Source organism: Zalophus californianus, chromosome 12, assembly GCF_009762305.2.
Source record: "Zalophus californianus isolate mZalCal1 chromosome 12, mZalCal1.pri.v2, whole genome shotgun sequence".
NCBI lineage: Eukaryota > Metazoa > Chordata > Mammalia > Carnivora > Otariidae > Zalophus > Zalophus californianus.
In genome coordinates, this window is record NC_045606.1 from 90,245,872 (window position 1) to 90,266,309 (window position 20,438).

Here is a 20,438-nt window from a genome sequence, read left to right on the forward strand (position 1 = left end):
GGCAGAGTGAGAAATATTCAGAAATGGCAGCAATGACCAAATAAATTAGTGCACAGGGGTAAACAGGCATAAGGTTACCTCAGGTGAACATGTCTACGTGTGTGTGTGTGTGTGTGTGTGTGTGTGTGTGTGTGTGTGTGTGTGTGTACACAATTCGCAAATGCTATTTGAGTGCCTGTGTGTGTGTGTGCTTTCCAGGGAAATCCTTATTTTAACTATTTGGCCTCCATATACCAGTAAGACAGCAAAATTCATCAGACTTTACAAGGGCAGAAATTTTCATTTTTTTATTTTTGCACTGTTGTTTCCTAAGGGCTGCTACTAGTAGCTGGCACCTAAAAAGGTTTCTAAATAAGTATTTTGGAATTGCTGAAATAACCTAGAAATACTAATAATATTTTGGTGGTTCAACATAGTGATTAAATGCACGGGCTTTGGCATAAAACCTGGGACCAAATCTCAATTTTGCCATTCATTTTCTGTGCAATGGTGGCAAAGTTAAAGAACCCTCTGAGCCTCAGTTTTGTTATCTGTGGATTTAGGATAATAATAGTACCAGACATGCAGGGGCACTGTGACAGGACAGTGATGATGATGATGTTTTAATAACACCATATTGAATGAGTATCTACCAAGTATCAAGAACTATCCTAAATACTTCACACGTATCAACTGATTTAATTTTCAAACAATTCTCTCTGTAGGCTTCATTTCCATTTTACAGATCAGGAAATAAGCACAGAGCACTTCCAATGACAAGGTAACTATGAAGTGGTGGTAGGGATATAAGACAGGCATTTAGGACAGTATGTGGCTCATAATGAGTGCTTGGTACGTCATAGTTATTATTATATCATCTATGTCTCAGGCTGCCTGGATATAGCAAAAAAAGGGGGGAGGAAGTGGTAGAGAAGAAAAGTAAGAGTCAAACCACCTGTGCCCATTTTCCTTTGGATGATACAAGCATTATAGATATATATGCACAAATGCAAATACTCGTACTTTATAGTTTGGTAAGAAGTATGGATGTGGTGGTTAAAGAAGGCTCAGACATGGTACAAATCTTGGTGGGAAAGAGTAATTCTATGCAGCCATTCAAAAGACAGACAAAGAATGGAACCAGTTATGCTACACGCTAATGAAACCCAGCAAGAAAAGCTGTATTTCAAGATAGTTCAATGTCATTGGAAATGTCTACTGCAAAGCCACATCAGACACGGATGTCACGCTGTGGCCAGCCTCACTACCACATCACCAAAGAAGGGCGCACTCACCCTGAGGCTTGCTCCACCACCAGGTCAGGCATTCCTGGAGGTGTCCCCGCCTGCTGTGACAACACCATATCTGGATCCAGAATAAAAATCTCGTCTTGGGAAATCTCCATCACAAAGTGCAAATGTTCCTAAGGAAGAAAAAAGAAGTCTGTCAAAGGATTGACAGGATGCTCAAATCTATCATCTGATAAGTGACAAAACAAAGCATCCTTGGTCTTGAGGGATAATGAAAGTCGATGGCATATCCAAAGACCACAGTGTATTTTCAGAGGCCTGACCAGTGGATACCATCCCTGAAGCAACAGGGTAGCAAGAGGCTGGTGAGGGGAAGAGGAGAATCCTTCTTGGTTTGGGATTCCTACTCGACCAGGATCTTGTCAGGTGTAACCAGAGATGGGCTTCCCTCTTCTTCCCAAATACTTTCAAAGAAGCGACACCCCACTTGTGGCTTCGTTCCAGCATGAATTGTGCAGTAAGCTGGACTTGGACCCCCAGGATCCGGCCAAAGCTAAGCGGCATGATTAACTGGTTTTATCACTGGATTCCATGCTGTATTATTATTTCTTCTCCTTCTTCTTCTTCTTCTTCTTCTTCTTTATTGCAGGAGAATTTGGACAGTAGGAACATTTATTATCATTGAGCAGAAGCATTTTTTTTTTTCTCATTAGAAAATTCTGGGAAGTGATGAGTTGGAACTGAGTAGCATAAATATACACCTGAGGTGTCAAACTTGCTAACCAAAACAAACTGAAAAAGCCATAAAATGGACCTAGGAAGTAGTAAAAGTAGCAGTGTGCGAGAAAATTTAGAGTGCAGGCTGGTGATAACATCTATAAGCCTAGTTATTTTCTGTACTCATTTGCAAGGTCAAATCTTGAGTCCACAAATCACAAAATGTGTGAAGACAAATAAAAAAACTCATAACTTAGGCTATGAGTACCATTCCGGAATGTGCAAATGTTTTAGGGTTTACATTTGAGAAATGTATAAGATTAGCTACCAATAAAGTCTATTGATTTGGGAATTTTTCTCTTTTACAAATAGGCTCAAGAAAGCTTACCTGAGATCTGTCTATTCGGTAAAAGCGATCAGCAGAAGTTGCTAGGAAAGAAAAATGTATATATGGCATTCAGAGTCCTGTGATCTAGCACCAAATTTACAACCTTCTCTCCTATTATACCACTCAAAATCTTTGCATTCCAGGCGTGCCAGCCTGCTGGCCAGTTCCTAAATTTAGAAAAACTCAGAACTCCCATGTCTGCTACGGCTATGCCCCAGCTTAGAAAACCCTTCCCCATTACATGTCCCTAACTAAATCTTATTTGTATCTTAAGGACCAACTTAAATGCTGCCTCCTCTGAGAAACATTCTTCCATCCCATCTTCCCTACTCTGGATAGAATTCATTGCTCCTACTTTTAGGCATATTCACATTTTTTTATACTTCTTGTAGACACCATCTTCATAAATAACTAGGAGACAGAGATATCTGCCTCTTTAAAGGTCTGTGTTTCATCTGCTCTTTTATGCCTGCAGACATTAGCACAGGACCTTAAACAGAGCTGGGACTCAGTATGTATTTATTAAGTAAAGAAAGTTGTTGTTGTTGGGCGGGGGGGGGGGGGGGGCGGGGGGCGGGAACCTGTAGGTAGCCAGACTTCCCAAGGAAGTGATTCTCATTTAGAAAAAAAAGCTTGAAGATGCAGAGCCAGGGACCACATCTGGTACTGAAGGATTCATTTCACTTCAAGACTGAATTCCTAAGCCATGTCTAAAGAAAGCCAAAACAGTAAAAATAATTATTTAAGCATTCCTAAAAGGAACTGGGTTGCATCTGTGGTTTGGGGGGAAAAAATTGAGAACTTTGGGTTTGTAGACACTATTCTGATTATTCTTAATACTCAAAAGAATTATGTTCCTCCTCACTTAAATCTATCTAACAGAGTCCAAATATTATAAAAAGATTTTCTACAAAGTACATAGTCCTAGAGGGAATAACTCAAAATGCAAATAATCATTCAAAAATCATAACTATTTAATGAGTAGCTTCTTTCCAAAAGGAAATGAGCTGAGAAACAAGACAATCACGGTCCCTCCCCGCTAAAAGCAACAAAGGAATAAAATCTGAGGACTTAAATCTACTTTCGTTCTTTTTAACCTTAAGTGTGATCACTTTTAAAGGTTTATCTATCTATAGAATATAACTAACATCACACTTGTAATTTTATCTAGGAATGTATATAGAACAGACTGTATATAGAACAATTCATACAAACTTCTAAGATTTTCTCAAATATAAGTTGTTTCCCTGTGAATTCAGTAAAAAAACACATGATTGTGCTTTCCATCACAAGGGAATAAAGGAGCTGGAGGAAAGTAGTGTCAATTATCTTCAGAGTAGGTGATGAGCTACTAGTGAAAACCTAGGTCATGATTCACTTGGGTTAGATCTGACATAAATACAAGTGTTCATCTTCATAGTACTGTTCACATACTCACACGTCCTGTTGCACTCTTGTCCACATTTATATCTGCATCCCCAGATCAACCAAAGAAATGTCTACAGTGAAAACCACATGTCCACATAGACAAGAGAGATACCGGGTAGTTGATACACTGGGCAGTAGATAAGCAGGAATGTACTGTAATATGGTTAACTAACTGATAGAAAAACAGGATTAGGCAGCATCTAGGGAGTGAGGGATGCTTGCAATGGAAAATGAACCCATTAACCAATCAGAAAATAACTGAAATACATTCAATAGGCCATGCTCAGCTGAGCAGATCTGAATGCAACTGAAAATTTCTACATTTTTGCAAAAATGTATACTCATACTGAAATGATGGCTAATGGAAATATACAAAAGTTACAATAAGCAAACAACAGAGAATTAGCACCTGTCCGTTGTGTACTGTATCCATCTACTGGCCTGAATTCAAGATAAGCCCTCAACATTGTTTCAGGAAAAGTGTGTGTGTTGGGGGGGGGGGGCGGGCGGGCAACAGAAAGGGAAATGTCAGTTTGAGCAATTTGATGCTGAGTTCAGCCCAAGTTAACCAACTTTCTCTGAAAAACATGACTTCAGGAAAGTATGTTGCAACATCAGTGAGTCCGCATATTTTGAGATGCAAATACCAGTCACACAGAGCCACATAAAGGCTTTCTGAATAATCCCTTGGAAAATCAGGGTCCACTCCACCCCATCGATCAGGGCATTGTTGTCCTGCTGCTCCTCAATCCCCACTATTCCATGAAATAGAGAAACACTCACCATCTAGAAAGCACCACCGTGGGGAGAGTCTCTGAGCTGAGAGCGCCCTGGGGAAGGAGGTTTCGTGGTCCTGGAAAGAGACACATACATCCTCCTGACTCCATTTGAATGACCTGAGGGATTTAACCTCACTGTACCATATCGACTACTTCTAAGAGTGAGCATCCTTTCCTAAACCAAGCACTGGTGAGAGGCCAAATCATATTCTTACTAGAAAGAGAGGCTGTGCTTTGAAATAAATTACTTCACATGGAACCTTCTAAAACAACTCCCACATACAATTTCCGTGAAGTTCTCAACTACTCTATTAAGCATTCATAAATGACATAACTGGGGACATTTACCTCGTTTAGGGAATTTCTTTGCTTTTGTGAGGCTAAGGAAGTAGGGGCAGCTGGCTGTCATTTACACTTTGATTCCCCACATAGGTATCAGGAAGGCACTAGCACAAAATGGGAAGGAGTTGAGCCTCATCTACTGGCCAGAATGGACTCGCAGCATTGAAGAAACACAAGAGGCCATCCAGCTGCAGTGTCAAATCCCCATAACTAGAATAGCATCTGTTATACAAGGCAATTTGTCTGCATGAAAGCAAAGAAAATCAGCATCACATATTGAGGCCATCATTACCTCAACTTATCCACTGAACCTGACTGCAGAGCCGCGCACAAAGAGGGAGAACGTCCTGCCAGGCTGGCTGGTGACAAAATCACCTGTCCAACACGGACTTAGCCAACGATGTACTCATCCGCCTTAGCATTCTCCAGCTCTCTAGCTTCTAAGATGCCCGATCCTTCCCCCCCTCTCATGTGTGAACTCAAGGCCATCTGCTAGCCTCCATCTCCTCTCCTTTAGCCTTAGATAAAAAGGATTTTTTCCTATTCAAAGCTAACCACTTCATCTAGTCTCCAGATTACTCTCTTCTTCCCTTTCAAACTTTACTTCCGTATTCTTACTGAAATCCTCTCCTCTACCTGGAAATTCATTAATTTTTCTGCTTTCAATGGCTCCCCCTCTCTAAAACAAATTCCCCTCAATTGATCTTGTTACATCGTCTGAAAATTAATTTTTCCTTCCTTGCCCTGCCAAATCCCTGAAATATGCCTCTAGTATCTCCTGCCTCCAACTTCCCCTTAGCCATTTTGGCCCGAGCTCTAGAAGGCTGGCTTCTGATGCATCATTCTTCAAAAGCTGCCCTTCCAAGAGATCACCAGGACTGGCAACCTTCCTGATTTAATACTACTATCAGTTCCCAAGATTTCCAGAAGTCTCCTGAAACTTTTACTTCTTACAAGGAATTAAGGCCACATCACAGAAGAACAGACTAGGGAACTGGCAGATTGAAAGCAGAAGGGATTATCTCTTTATAATTCCCAATTTTCAAAAACTGAAAATCTCCCCTAAGAGAAACTCTGTCAATGATAATTTAAAAATAAAAAGCGCATCCTAGTTTACAACACATGACTTGGAGCATTCTAGCCCTGGCTTATAATGAAACTGAAATCGTTGACAGAAACAGGACAAATGAGGAGGGAGGCTAGGTCTCTGTGGGGAGGGCAGTCGTTTGACCCACATTAGGGATTTGAGATGTTTTAACATAGGTAGCATCCCTAGAGTGCAGCCGGGTGTGGCTGATCCGTGGGTACCGGAGGGGGACAGGAGAGGAGCTAGGAATAACATAGGACAAACAGTAAGAGAAATAATCAGAGGTTGCACTGACTTCTTTGGGGTTTTGATCAACACTCCCTGAGGCCTCACTTGCTCCTCAGGCAAAGCCTATGCTTAGATCAGCGGGTCTCAAAATGTGAACCATGGAAGAGCAGCATCGGCTAGGAACTTGTGAGAAATACAAACTCCCCGGCACAACCACAAGTTTATAGAAACCCTGGGAGTGGAACCCTGTAATCTTTCAGGTGAAGGTGATGTACACTAGAGGTTTAAAAGCATGGACCTAACAAAAGGGATCCGTTTTTTTTTTTTTTTTAAAGATTTTATTTATTTATTTGAGAGAGAGAATGAGAGAGAGAGAGAGAGAGAGAGAGAGAGCACATGAGAGAGGGGAGGGCCAGAGGGAGAAGCAGACTCCCTGCCAAGCAGGGAACCCGATGCGGGACTCGATCCCGGGACTCCAGGATCATGACCTGAGCCGAAGGCAGTCGCTTAACCAACTGAGCCACCCAGGCGCCCCAGGGATCCGTTTTATTATAAGAAACCTTGACTACATGGAATTTTTAATATGAATGGATTCTGCAAAGTAAATAATTGAGAGAGAAAAAAACTGGTCTCGGGTCTGGCACCAAAAGTTTATATTTATATGTGTAGAATTAATATAGCTATGGATAAGCAGATAAATACATATCTCTATGGATATTTATGTAGCTGTGAACACAAGATATTTCTCTCTTTTCTGAACTGGCTTTGCCATCCTGCTGGTTGCACTAAATGAAATCGTGATATGTGCTCAGTACCTATTTGTATGAAAATCACATGTCACATTTCAAGAAGTACATTTTGACACATGATATACTGTTTTAAAGAAACTTAAGGTTCTTACTGTATTTTTATAAAACATGTAAAGTCACCAACATGTCCGTTTAGCGTCAAATGTAAGTCAGGAGATTCAAATGGGATTTGAAATATTTAGTGCCAACTATGAAAGCTCCTAAATAAAAATACTAAACAGGACCATGGCTGTCTTCTCTAGAAATAAAGACGGCTTAGACACCAAGGACAGTTTCTGAAATCTGATGTCAAATGTGCTACAGAGAGCCCCACACACAAAAATGAAATTTCCCTAGGTAAAAATCTACTCTGAAAGAACGCAGAAGTGCTTAATTTATCATTTTAAAAACCTAAAGCTTAATAATGTTATTGTTGGAGTATTCAAATTAGAGAATATTGGATATTGTTTAGTCTCGTTTAATAAAATGCAGATTGAAAAAAATAAATAAAATGCAGATTGATATACCGCCTCAATCATGTCACTAGCTTACCACAGGATGGCAAAATAATATTGGTATAATTGTATACATTTTTATGTATGAGTGTTTGTGTGTCAGGAGAGTTTTACGGATGGGCCTAACTATTTATTTTGTATATTTTCTGTTTGTTTATTTTCTCTACACCTTAATTCACAGGCATTTGCTACAACTTAATTTCCTTAAAGAAGTTTTATTTAAAGAGAATGTTACCAGTTTGCTCTGTGAAAACACACTGGCTGCCAAAGAATAGAGATCTTTGAAACACTTCAAATAGGTCCAAGTGGACCCTGGACTAAGTTCAACAAGCCTTAACTCCCTGAAATTTTATGCTAAATTCAGTGTGTCTAGTGGAGGTGCATGTTTCACTGCTTTCTATAGGTTATCAAAGTGATCTGGAATCCCAAGAAACTCATGAGAAAAATGTCATTGAAAAATAGTTGGACCCTCTCTTGGTCACGTGCAGATTAACCCGGCGTCTTAGGAGATGGTTACAAGTGCACAGGGAGAGCCCTAACTTGTCTGATGTAGCTCCCCTGAACTAGGTTTGCATCCTCTCCCTCCTTCTACAGAACTCCTTCAGCCTTGTTCATAAAAAATTGTCAGCTCTTAAAAAGAAAATTATTAATATAATGAAGTCCTATGTTAAAAGGCATTTGAGGAGTGCCTGGGTGGCTCAGTCAGTTAGGTGTCTGTCTTTGGCTCAGGTCATGACCTTGGGGTCCTGGGATCGAGCCCTGCGTCAGGCTCTCTGTTTAGCAGGGAGTCTGTTTTATCCTCTCCCTCTGCCCCTCTCCCTACTTGTGCTCTCTCTCTCTAATAAATAAATAAATAATTTTTTTTAAAAAGGTATTTGAATTCCAAAATAAAAATGCAATTAGCACCTACACCAATCCGGGAAGGATTTATAATGCAATGCAATTAAACTACTTATTTCAAAATTTTACATGTCAAAAAGATATATAAAAGCAGTCAAGTCTCAACAAAATTTTCCCCTTGGATCTAATCTAGCCCACACATATATATGCAGATGAAAGGATCTCACTTGCATTAGGACCCTACAAGTTGGAGATTACCTATAATCAGTGTTAAAATGATGTTTCACTGCAGCAGATGGACGAAATGTAAAAACATACCCACAAAATATAGCAACAATCTATAAAATAAGACACAAAGAAATCCAGCTAATCAGCACAGCTGGGTGCTAGGACGACATCTAAAAGATCCAGGGGAGAACAGGAGGTAAAGAGCAGGCGAAGGATGGGAAATCTGGTGGTGGTTGAGGCTGTTGTATTTCACTTGAGCTGAAAACAGAGCCAAAAACACTTTTAATGAGAAAGTCTGCTTTGGAAAACTGATTTTGTGTGTGTGTTCCAATACAAGTTTATTTATGGACACTGAAATTTAATTTCATATAATTTATGTGAATTATAAAATATTCTTTGGGTTTTTTCCCAAACATTAGAGTATCTGAAAACCATTCTTAGTTCACAGGCTGTGCAAAATTTAAATAGGCAGCACATTAGAGGTGGCACTTGAGGTATAGTTTTTCAGATCTATGGTGTCAATCATTACAAGAGTGCTTGATTTGTGATTATATTACATTTAGATTTAATAGGAGCTGTGTTCCCCAACAGGTCCATGTTTTTTAAATCTGATCTTGTGAATTATCATGTCATTGCTGCCCCATCAAAGGTTGCTCTGTTTGAAAATTTTGTAAGTGGAACTCAGGAAGAAGACATACTTCAGCTAAGAAAATCCCTTATGCTGAATCTGGTCCATATAGTACCAGGAGCTTCTCACTGGTAACCCTTCAGTGATGAAACCCAAAACATAGCAGTAGATAATCACACTATAAATTCTTAACATCTAAAAGTTAAGTCAAATGGCGTAGGGGTAGGTTTTCTGGAAAACTCATATTTTTGTAGGATGACATCATCAGACTAAGAAATGAGATGACAAGAGAGTCTCTGTCCTAGAGGTGTTTAGGAAAGGCAGTTCTATGGATGAGAAGGAATAACAGTGCAATCGATGGTACATGATCCAGCCTCAAGTATCAAACCCAGAGACAGCAGAATTCTGGTGGCCGAGAAGACCAGCTTGTGAACAGGACAATCTTGGGGCTTCACCACCTACTAACTGAGATTTTAGGCAAATTTCTTATCTACTCTGTACCTTGGCTACCTCATTTGTAAAATGGCTACCATGCTATCTCTTATAAAGGGTTCTTTTGAGACATAAGTGAAAGGACACGTGGAACGCTTAACCCATGTGTTGGCACACGTAGATATGCTGATATTGTTATGCTACACAAATAATGTTGGGGCATCTGGGACTTTTTTTTTTTTTTTAACCTAAAACAATTATGACCTTTAACCACCTTTGGGGCTCACAGAACATAGGCCACATTTCGGACTGGATCATTCAGATGGTGCTACACCAACACAAAACTATTTTATCCATAAACATCTTTGTGCTCAGAATCTGGATTTCACAGAAAACAAATGGGACAGATTTGTATGCACGGACACAAAAAAGAAATACAGCAAACCAAGACGGAACTCAAGCCATTGTTGGTTTGGTGCTTGCACCCAACACCTCTTTTCACACTATCAGATTCTAGATAGTTGCCTTAAATACAGGGTATTGTCTTCAAGGCTGAGTGTCTTCTGTCACCAAAAGCAATATTTTTCAGGACACTGCACTTTACTGTCCTCTTCCCATTCAATAATATTCCCCATTCAATAGTAACTGTGCTTGATATTTGCTTAGTTTCACCAAAATTGCTATCTTTTCTTTTGCTGACTTGGATCGTCAGGTGTCACATTGCTACATATTACTCTTATTCCTTTGACACAATTGTATTTAGTCTTTTCAACTAGTATTGATTGGAGCTAATGAGGTGCAAGGCATGTGATGTGAGGGTCACAAAGAAGACCAAAGCACGGGCCGTGTCTTCAGAGGGTATCTACCTCACTGAGAACCGCCGGGGTGCTTACCTTCTCACCATTTTTGGAGTTGTTATAGGTCTGATTTACCAGATTTCAACATTTTTTTTTTCAAGAGATGGCTATTTTAGTTATGATTTTATTTCCCAGCTATTGTCAAAAGCCATTGATTTGGGGAAAAGGATCCTGAGTCGGCTCCCCACAGAACGGGAGCCTGGTAAGGAAAACAGCAGAAGATATTAATAGCTGGGAAAGCACGTGGAAGGGTCAGCTCACATTTAAGAAGGCCCTTTCGTTTCAAGTCTGAAATGTGGGGCTAGCAATCTTTGGTGTGGGCCAGCGGTTTTCAGGTAGTCCTGACACTGATGGAGAGCTAGGACGTGCCGATAGGCACAATCCTGAATCATGCAATCCACTTACACAAAGGCCAGTGGCCAGGATGTCAAGCAGAGCAGCAGGTTGCTGACCCTTGCTCTCCTTCATCCCTTCCTGCTACGTTAAGTCATCCACCTACAGCTCCCGCCCAGACTCATCTCCATTGTCTGGCATTAAAGGATATGGAACAATAATCTCAGCAAGCTGTCAACTACTCAGGGAGTAACAGTGGGTGACTGGTAAACTTTCCTTCCTTTACCTCCTTTTATAGTATGCTCCTTTTTTACTTCTGAGAATTTTCCATAAACATAACTCTATTTCCACATTCCTTGGTGGTTCTGTATTAAATAAAATTTAGACCACCAGTCTTTTTATGTTATTGCATCTACTTAATATTCTATGTTGGAAAAAATATCCCCTCGAAGCCTATGTATGGGAGAGATTACGATCAAGGTTCACAGAACCATCTCTCTTGGATTTAGGGTTACCCGGCCACCACCACAGAGTTCAGTTAGGAATATTAGGCTAACGTCCTATTTGGTAGGTTGATTTGAAGCCATATTCTTATGGCATATCCATTCTGTCATTAGAAAACTACATAATCTAGCTCCATCTACCTCTCCTTAATCTATCCCCACTATTCTTCTTGAACTTCTTCTCCAGCATCTAAAAGTGAGCCATAAATGAAGAGAAGAGGCTTTGGGAATTTAAGTAAACTCTCACAAGTATCCAGCCTAGTGCTGGGGTCGCAATTCAAATGCAGGCCTCCTTTACTTCAGAAGTTATGATCGTATATACTCAGTTTTATAGATTCTTGAGGAATCAGAACCAGTGGGGGGTTTTGAAGGATGGGTGGACTTTGTGTAAGTCAAGTCAGGCAGAAGTTGTTATTTGACTCAGCTCAAGCAAAAACATGAAGAAAGCAAAAGCTAAAATAATCGTAATGGTTAATAAAACCTTCCTTTGCCTCTGGCATTCAAGGATATTTCATAGTTTCAGTTTTCATTAACTGTCAAACTAATCTTCCATACTTCTTATCAGAGTTCACAGCCTGGTAAATCAGAATTTTCCCTCTCCCAAATTCTCCAGTTACATTGCTGGCACACTTTCCCCTCCCATGGTCCCATCTGCTTGAGAATCCCACGGGAATATGGCAATCAGTGCAAACAATAGTGAACCACAATTCAGAGTAGAGAAACTGAAACGAGATTCATATAAATTCTGATTACATAAGTTTAAGATAACTTTGCTGTGTTACATGGTTACAATTCTCAACTCCATACAAGTGACCAAGTTGTTTAGCATGTGATGTGATTATCACTTCTGTTACAGCTTTATTTTCAAATCTGCACAACTATGCTTACTGCAATTTTGTTTAGCAAACAATGGCAAAAAGTGCATATAACGTAAATGTCTATCCAGAGAGACAGGGTTAAATATATACCACAGAGTAGAGCGGTAAAGTTTTAAAAAACTGAGTTAGAGCTTCATTTATTAGCAAAACATAATCTTCATGGTATATTACTATTAAAAATGAGTTGTGGTATAATATATATGTAGTGAGTGTACAAAGGATGCAAATCCATTTTTATTAAAAAGAAAAAAAACAAATGTGTACCCATGTATGTCTTTATGTATAACTTCTACAGATTTGCAGAAAGTTACCAAAAGGTACACACTAGAAAGATGTCGTCCTAAGGTCTACTTTGAGTGGGGAGTTAAAAACCAAAGAGAAGTCTAGAATTATACACAATCGGAAAATTAAGATAAGCCAAGATTATAAAACCTGGCAGACTTCACAACACAAGTGGCTAATGAAAGGCAAGAGAAGTACCTCAAGGACCTTAATATCGAAGACAAATGCATATGTGGATGGATTAAAATTGGAACAGGAATAAAGAAAAGATTATTGAAAAAGAATTCGCAGTGACTTAAAGCCATGGTCCATAAAATCCATTATATACTGACGTTTTTAACTAATGATGACCACATAGGTGATTAGGTGACCAGGGTTCATGTACTTCCTACATCTTGTCTCTCTATGCCCCTTTCTCTCCTACTCAAAAAAAGAGAATCAAAATATGAGTGACGGTGATGTCAGTAGAGAGATACTATTGATTGAAATAATTGTGTTTTAAATAACTGGCATTGCTAGCACACTGTGGGTGATGTACCTCCCGTCAGGTAAACAGCTGACTGTCTCCTCACACTGGGCCTGGCACACAGGGAGAGTGGGTGACCCCGGCCTTAAGGGATCCTGGATTCAGGGGTGGCAGGAGGGTCACGAACAGTGCAGCGAGGACTATGAATCGGACTGGAGCTGAAAAGGGGAAATGAGAAAAAAAGAAGAGCCCCTCACAGGAAACCGAATACTGACCATCCTTAGCTTCGTGGACCGCTGGGGTGAACACAGCAACATCCATGCCACTAAGCAAGAGCGGCTGGAAGTGTTTGCTTTGCAAACACTGCACATTAAAATAAATGTAAGGAGACTTAATTTCTGATGGAACCAAAAATGAGCCAAAAAATACGCACCTTTCAAAAGTGATCTGACTATAGACTTAAATGCACTTGTGTGAGCGCACCTGGGTTGCAGGGGGCAGTTCACGTCAATAACTGAGCCGCACCACTCACAAGGACACTGATGCTTTCGGGGCTAATTTAGGGCTTCCAGTCCCCTCAGTCCTTTCAAGTTACATAATCAAATCTACAGTCCACCAAAGAGATAGAATACTTGCTCATTTTGTGAGCTGTTATTTTTCTTCATATAAATGGTGTGATTTAGATGACTACGACTGTCCTTGTTCTATAACATAGGCAGAATCATGTATCTTGGACAGACCAGGCTCCTTTCCATTTTAAATATAATAATCATGTAAAACTGCATGCTCTTTAAATGAATACTACTAACAAACTTATTTCAAAAATCCCTGATATGTGAATTTTTTTTTTTACCATATGCTACTGGAAAATCAGTTTCTCATGCTAAAAATATAGCTGCACGCACAAAAGCAAAGCTGTTATTTCTCATATATATTTTTTAAAGGCAACTGGCATCAACTCTATGTAATTGATAAGGAAATTATCTGAACCACTATTTGGCACACATAAGCCAAACTTGCCCTTAATTTACATTCAATTACTCATAGCTGGTGCACACATAATTTAATGAAAGCCCAGCAGCTCCATTATACCCTCCAGTAGGTAATTCAATTAAACAGTATTCACCTAGCATTTAACTATACCATCACTGTGAATGAAACTTTTTTTCTTTCATAAAACTGAAGAAAGATGTAAAAGACAAGGAGGCAAAACAGAAGTCCCTTTGGATTGGGAATCCCTGCTTCATTCAATAATGTCCAGTCAGTAGCCACTTTACTTTTAAATTGATCTCTTGTTTACCCACCCACATTTCTCATCTGCCTGCCCAACCCATCTATTCATTTTGTTTTCTTTCCGGTCATCACCAAGTTGTATAAACATCTCTTTATCCTTGGTGAACAGATCCACCAGGGATGGGTAGAAACTATGTGTTTACACATCTCTGTCCAACTATAAGCCTCCTTAATAGACTTGCTGCTATTATTTTTGTCTTTCAAAACTCTTTTTCCTCAAACCTACTTCACCACCCCTAACTCCCGTGGCAGCTGAATATAGAAATGGGATGCCCATTTCCAAAAGCAGCTCTGAAAAAATGAAGAAATAATGATAGTGTAGTAAAAGATGAAAATGAGAGATAGTATGCAGTTTTAGGAACTCTTGTGTGTGAGAATGTCCTCTATCAACAACAACCACTCTGTGTGTGTGTCTGTGCGTCTGTGTTATTAGCAGTAATGCCTTCACTTGCAACAGACCTGGCCCCAGGCAAGTCTTCTTTTAATTCCTTTTCTGATCCATTTGATCCATTTCTGACAGCTTTGATCTAGCCCAAAGGAACAACACTCTACTAAGTTCCTAGCTAACCCCTGTCCTTCTCTGAGACAAGACAAAGTAATTCTTGGGACGACTCCCTTAAACTTGTTTCAACCCATTCACTGAAAGACTTCGAAAATCCAGGAAACAAATTAAGGAGGAAGAGGCTACAGAGAAAGAAGAGAGATGAATAAGGACAGTCAATATGAAGAGAAAAGAAATAGATCAAGTATTTATGAGCAAATGCTGTTTGCCGAGGACAGCGCTCTGATGGAGTATATAGATCCATCTCCCAGAAGATCAGGTCGTTATGTAAAGTAGGGAAAGGGATCAGAGGATGAACAAATTGATACAGACGCAGATCTGATCAGGAGTTTTTTCTTATGAAAGACGTCTCTAAAAGATGGAAGAACTTTTTGAAAATGGTCTATCTATTTTGAAATACCCCAGCCATTCTAGCGTTAGTTTTAAGTAAATAAATTCTTAAAGAAGAAGAATCACCTGGATGGATTCCTTTTTTTTGCAGCTACCACTGAATCCTACTGTGGTCTTTAAAAGCTCAAATTCGTAGCTCATCATATTCTGGAAAGCATACCTCTGTGTGCCAACTACGTCAGTCCTCCACAGAGCAAGCACTACACGGGGGAAACAGGGTGTCCACAAAAAACCTTACCTGCTCCTGGTTCCATTATCCCTGGTTCTCTGTTCTTCTCTTCTGCCCTAGCCACAGAGGCCTCTGTTCCCCTGCACTATTTTTTTCTCATCCTGCTCTTCCCTCTATGCCTCTCGTCATCGAGGACTTAACATCTGCCTGTGATCCTCAGGAATGTCTTGAGAGCCATCAGAATGACTCAGGTTCACAAGGCTCTCACTATTGACATTAGGGGGCTGGATAATTCCTTGCTGTGGGAGGGCTGTCCTGTGCATTCTAAGATGTTTAGCAGCATCGTTGGCCTTTACTCAACAGATATCAGGAGCACTGCCTCTCCTACTTGTGACATACAAAAATGTCCAAATTGCCAAATGTCCTATATATAGGAGCAAAATCTCCCCCCTCCCCCGCGCCGTTGAGAATCCCTAGAACAGTTGTACCTGCTTCTACTCCTTAACTTAAAGACTTGGGGTTAAAAGGGGATATAATGAAGACCAGAGAGGGAACACGGAAAGAATTATCTTATTGTAGATGGCCTCAAGAAGCATTTCTATCAAATAGGGAGGCAGAGTCCAATTTCTCTATGACTTCTACCTTATCTGTCAAGCTTCTCAAGAATATCCTGAATCCGCCAACACAGTGCATTTATCAGTTACAGGTTACAAGAGATGCCGTTAAGATCGAGGGGCCTTTGTATTTTGACCTCAGAGGTAGTGTAGGCAGGAATTTTCAGCAGGCTATAAATATCGAACGCATTCTTGTATAACCCGTAATGCCTTGTTAGGTTAATATAAGGTGTCATTTTAGAGCCTTAGTGCTTTGTTGGCAATTCACTATAGATTTGGGAAAGGAAGAAACCAAAGCAATGACATGCTTAAATGACTAGGAACTGCCATATGGCTCACTAATAAGGTGACTTGGGCCCTCATACACCTTTCTAAATACTGGTTTTCTCTTGAGTTTTTTCTAGCCTTAGAAAACAGTCAGCTAAAATGTCAGCCGCCAGTCAGTGAGCTGATAGGAATTTCTCAACTTTTTTTCCCCTTAACTTACTGGTATTAATTCATGCCATCGCAGTTAATTCTCCCAGCTTATTGTGTATTATCCCATGCACAAGAAAGTCCATTTAAATGCATTTAAGGCACTTTGTGGTCCGTGTTTCTGACAGGTCTTTCTCTTACATCGCCCCCAAGCCCCCCACGCCGAGACAGACTAGAGAGTGTGATATGATCGGTTTCTGCATGAGGAAACACAGATTTAATATTAAATTTCCTGCCAGTTGGTTTGGTCACTTTCTTTGTAAAGCTAATAGCACTTCTATGCTATGGTTTTTCTATGCGTCCTCAGAATACTACAGAATTCAATCTACTTCATCTCAGCCTCTCCACAGAGCTGACACATTTCACTGCTTCCTCCTCTGAAATACATTTCACTCTTGGCTTTCATGATACTACCTTCTCCTTGATTTCCAGTTTTCCTGCTGCTCATCTCAGTTTCCATGACCCTTCTTGACTGATGGTTCTCTTAAACTTGTGCTCTTTTTGACCCATTAGTACAAGCAGGTGTGACTTCAAGCCTTCTTCATTATCTAAGCTCTCCCTGGGTGATTGCCTCCAGCCTTATAGTTTTAAGTACCATCTACTTCCTAATGACCCACAAATTTCTATCTCCAGACCTGAATTTTTCAGTGAGCTTTAAAATTCACAGATCTCATTTTCTACACACCAAAACCTCTTGGATCTAATAGGCATAACAAAATTAGGGTGGCTAAAACAGAATTCTCTATTCACCATCCCTCTCACTCACTTCTCCTCTTCGTGACTGCCCAAGGTCCCAGCCATATGTGAATGTTTATCTTCCCCCAACTCCTTGCCTCAAGCAGCTCTCCTTTGCTCCACTCAGGAAATTTCCTCACCACCCTCTTTCTACTCCGTGGCCATGTTAATTCAAACAGTCTCCTTCAGGTAAACTTCTTATTACATGAGCAGATCTTGGGCTGCCCTAGATTTCCTTTATTCCATTCATTCCTTAATACCCAAAGGCCCCTGTTTTTTATACCTCTGCAAGGAGGGGTGTGGGCACAGTAGTACTCCTGACACTCAGGTTTGGTCACTGAATTGGTTATCCTATGTCTCAGTACATAAAACCTTCTGACATGACATTTATAATGCAGCAGTTTTGACACCAAAGTTTGACTTGACTGCAAGGAACCCAAAAAAACACAATAAGCTTTTGATATAGTTAGATAAATACCACAAATTCTTCTGCATGTTTCTGTTACAAAATAACTATTGAAACGAATACCCTTCTCATATTCTGGAGTCTCAACCATCTCCTGATCTCTGGGAAAACATGGACAAATATGGTATAAAGAAAACATGGTACAAAATATCCACCTACCAAAACTCTCACACCAAAATGACAACATCAAATAAGCCAGAATAATAAATAGATGTATTAGTTTCATAAAACTACTTAGAAAAAAATATCTGAACTGTCTTGATAAAAATGCAAAGATGCAAAATGTTCATGAGTGAAGAATAAAAACTCTTGAAGAAACCAGACAAATTCATAACTCTTATATACAATAGGGTCAGTTTTCAAAGACTAGAGATCAGCCCCAGCCTCTAAAAGTACCAAACTTTTAAAAATAAAATTAAACTTAGTGGCTTCAGGTAAATATGCAAATAACCAATGGGAGGAATGTTGTGCTCTATCTAAAAAAATAAAGTAGAAATTAGTCTTTTAATGGTTGATAAAAAAGTCTCAGAAGTAGAGTTTACTTTCTCAGTGTAAACAAACCCTAAGTGAATTCTTATCCTTTTTATTGTGGCCAGATGGAAAAAAAGATTCTTGACTGGTGGGGTACTTTGTTTGAAACATAAACCTACAAACAAGTAAGAACACCAAGGCTGTTCCTGTCGTTAAGCCTCAGGATAATGAGGCTGCCTTGGCTGAAGGTGTAGGGTATCCACCAGCAGACAGAGAAGCTACCTAGAGGTTACAAGATAAAGTTTCAAAAAATTGTTGTTTAAAAAAAAATGTTTTTTATACGAGAGGATGCTTAGGGTGTAGCAAAAAAGAAACCAAAAGCAAATGTGAGGTGCTAAACCAGGATTCACAGATTGAGACATCTTTAAACACCTGTCCCCCACATGGAGATATGAAAGGGTCTAGGACAGGATTTATTTATGGAGGGAGTCTTGGCATGCTCTGACTCCCACACACCTCTCTAGTAGGGGAGGGAAATGGCTTCTCAGAGAAAAGGGCTTTACTGGGACCACTCAGAGCTTCATGTTTGCCCCTTACAGTTTGGGGTAGACTGTACACCGGGATCTGAACCATGCCTGAGAAATCTAATTTGTAAGAGGATGGCTAGAGAGTGCAACAGATTCAGGACAGGGAAGTGGGGAGATAATTGTCCTCCCAAAGATTGCTGGGGCAAAGGATATCTGAGTGTTCTCCTGAGGACTTGGTGTGGGTCACGAGAGGCAGGCTGGATTTCTCAGATCTTGTCCAAAAGACCAAGATGTGCTAGTCAGACTGCATTTTAGAACAGTTGCTTGATGGTTGTGGGAAACAGAGAGCTCACTTTTCTGGATGTGAAGAAGAAACATGCAGCCCTGGTTACTAATGGTAGCCATCTTGGGCATGGAAACATCTAGTTCAGAGGTGAAATTGACAGACAAGGGGAACAGAGCAGAAAGACCAGCAGAAAACTGAAGCATGAAGCTTGACCAATGGTACGTAAAATCCACCTTTGATCTGAACTTTTCGCTGATGTGAACAAGTAAGACTTTCCCTGTCAAGCTAGTTTCAACTGAGTTTCTAATATTTATCATTGAAAGCACTTCATTTTGTAATCTTTTCTAAATGATCTGGGAGAAAATCCACAGTCCAAATTTGTGCTAGAGTAGTCCAAAACCAGGAATATATAAAAGAATCAGAATGTCCACTTCACTCGGTTCTTCGTGTGAACTCTATCCCTAGGGAAGATGTGGCCTCTAATCCAAATGAAGTATTGATTGAAAGATGGACCTTCTTTTTGTGGGGGAGCTAAGAAAACAACCACGGGGGGGTCAATTATGTGTTACCTGGTAATGAACTCTCTGGTAGCCAGAAGAAACTGACTGCAGGTCCTAATGAGAAAATGGAAAAAAAAAAAAAATCCATACCTTAAGATTAGTTTGGACAAGCTGTCTCTATAACTCTATCAACTGAACCCCCAATTTAGTATTATTAAACTCATCTAGGAAGTATCTATAACTCTTTCAAATTCATCAAGCTGAGACAAAGAAGATAATGCCCAAAATAACAAAAACACACCAACCTGGAATGAGAGAAGAAAGGCCATTTAGCTACTGAAACCTATATATCCTAAATAGTTTTAGAGGTGAGTGATAGTTTCAAGGATCAAGAAGACCAAAAGTAAAAACCAGGCAATTTCGTTTTAATAAATGGGGCCATATTTAATTTGCACCTGAACTTTTGGCTTATGAAAAAAGCTTCTAAAATCCTTTTAAGTACTTAGAAAGAATTTATTGATCTTAGACCAAATACAAACTGTCCAAGTAATTGTGTTTCTACTGCTAAGTGCTTGGCAAACACAGGTTTTCATAGATAGCCAAGAGAAAATCACTGGCCACCTCTGCACGATCATGAAGTGCAAATTAGTAGCGTTGAAATTAATGAGGTTTTACTGGCAGATTCGGAGAGTCTGGCTCTCTTTATAAAGTTTTATAACTAAGTTGTCACCATGATCATGTCCTGAAGCCTTCCTTGTTAATGAGGGTAGTGATTCTATTCACAGATGTCAGCAATCCTGGGTACCTTTGTCCTCATACCTGCTTCCCACAGGGCTTTACCAACCTACTCTCTGTGCCCAACTTAGTTTTAAAACGTTTCCTCTTTGAGTTCATTCATTCATTCTTTTTTCTCTTTTTTTAAGAATCCCGCTTTTAGTTGAATATTGATATTACATGCATGCCAATAAGTTAGTTTTCAACAAAGTCAATTCATCAGTCATGT

At 39.8% G+C, this 20,438-nt stretch overlaps 1 protein-coding gene across 9 annotated transcripts in view; it reads right to left on the bottom strand.

Annotated features, from left to right (window-relative positions):
- DGKI (diacylglycerol kinase iota) overlaps positions 1–20,438 on the bottom strand; it is a 453,056-nt gene that overhangs the window by 84,555 nt on the left and 348,063 nt on the right. For 6 of the 9 annotated variants that reach the window (XM_035723281.1, XM_027573723.2, XM_035723280.1 and 3 more), the window contains 4 exons: positions 19,505–19,549; positions 4,546–4,615; positions 2,335–2,375; positions 1,275–1,402 (listed from right to left, as the gene is read on the bottom strand). In XM_035723281.1, the coding sequence (XP_035579174.1) occupies positions 1,275–1,402; positions 2,335–2,375; positions 4,546–4,615; positions 19,505–19,549 (284 nt within the window). The remainder of the gene's footprint in view (positions 1–1,274; positions 1,403–2,334; positions 2,376–4,545; positions 4,616–19,504; positions 19,550–20,438) is intronic. The other 3 variants (XM_027573716.2, XM_027573724.2, XM_035723279.1) reach the window with 2 other exon arrangements.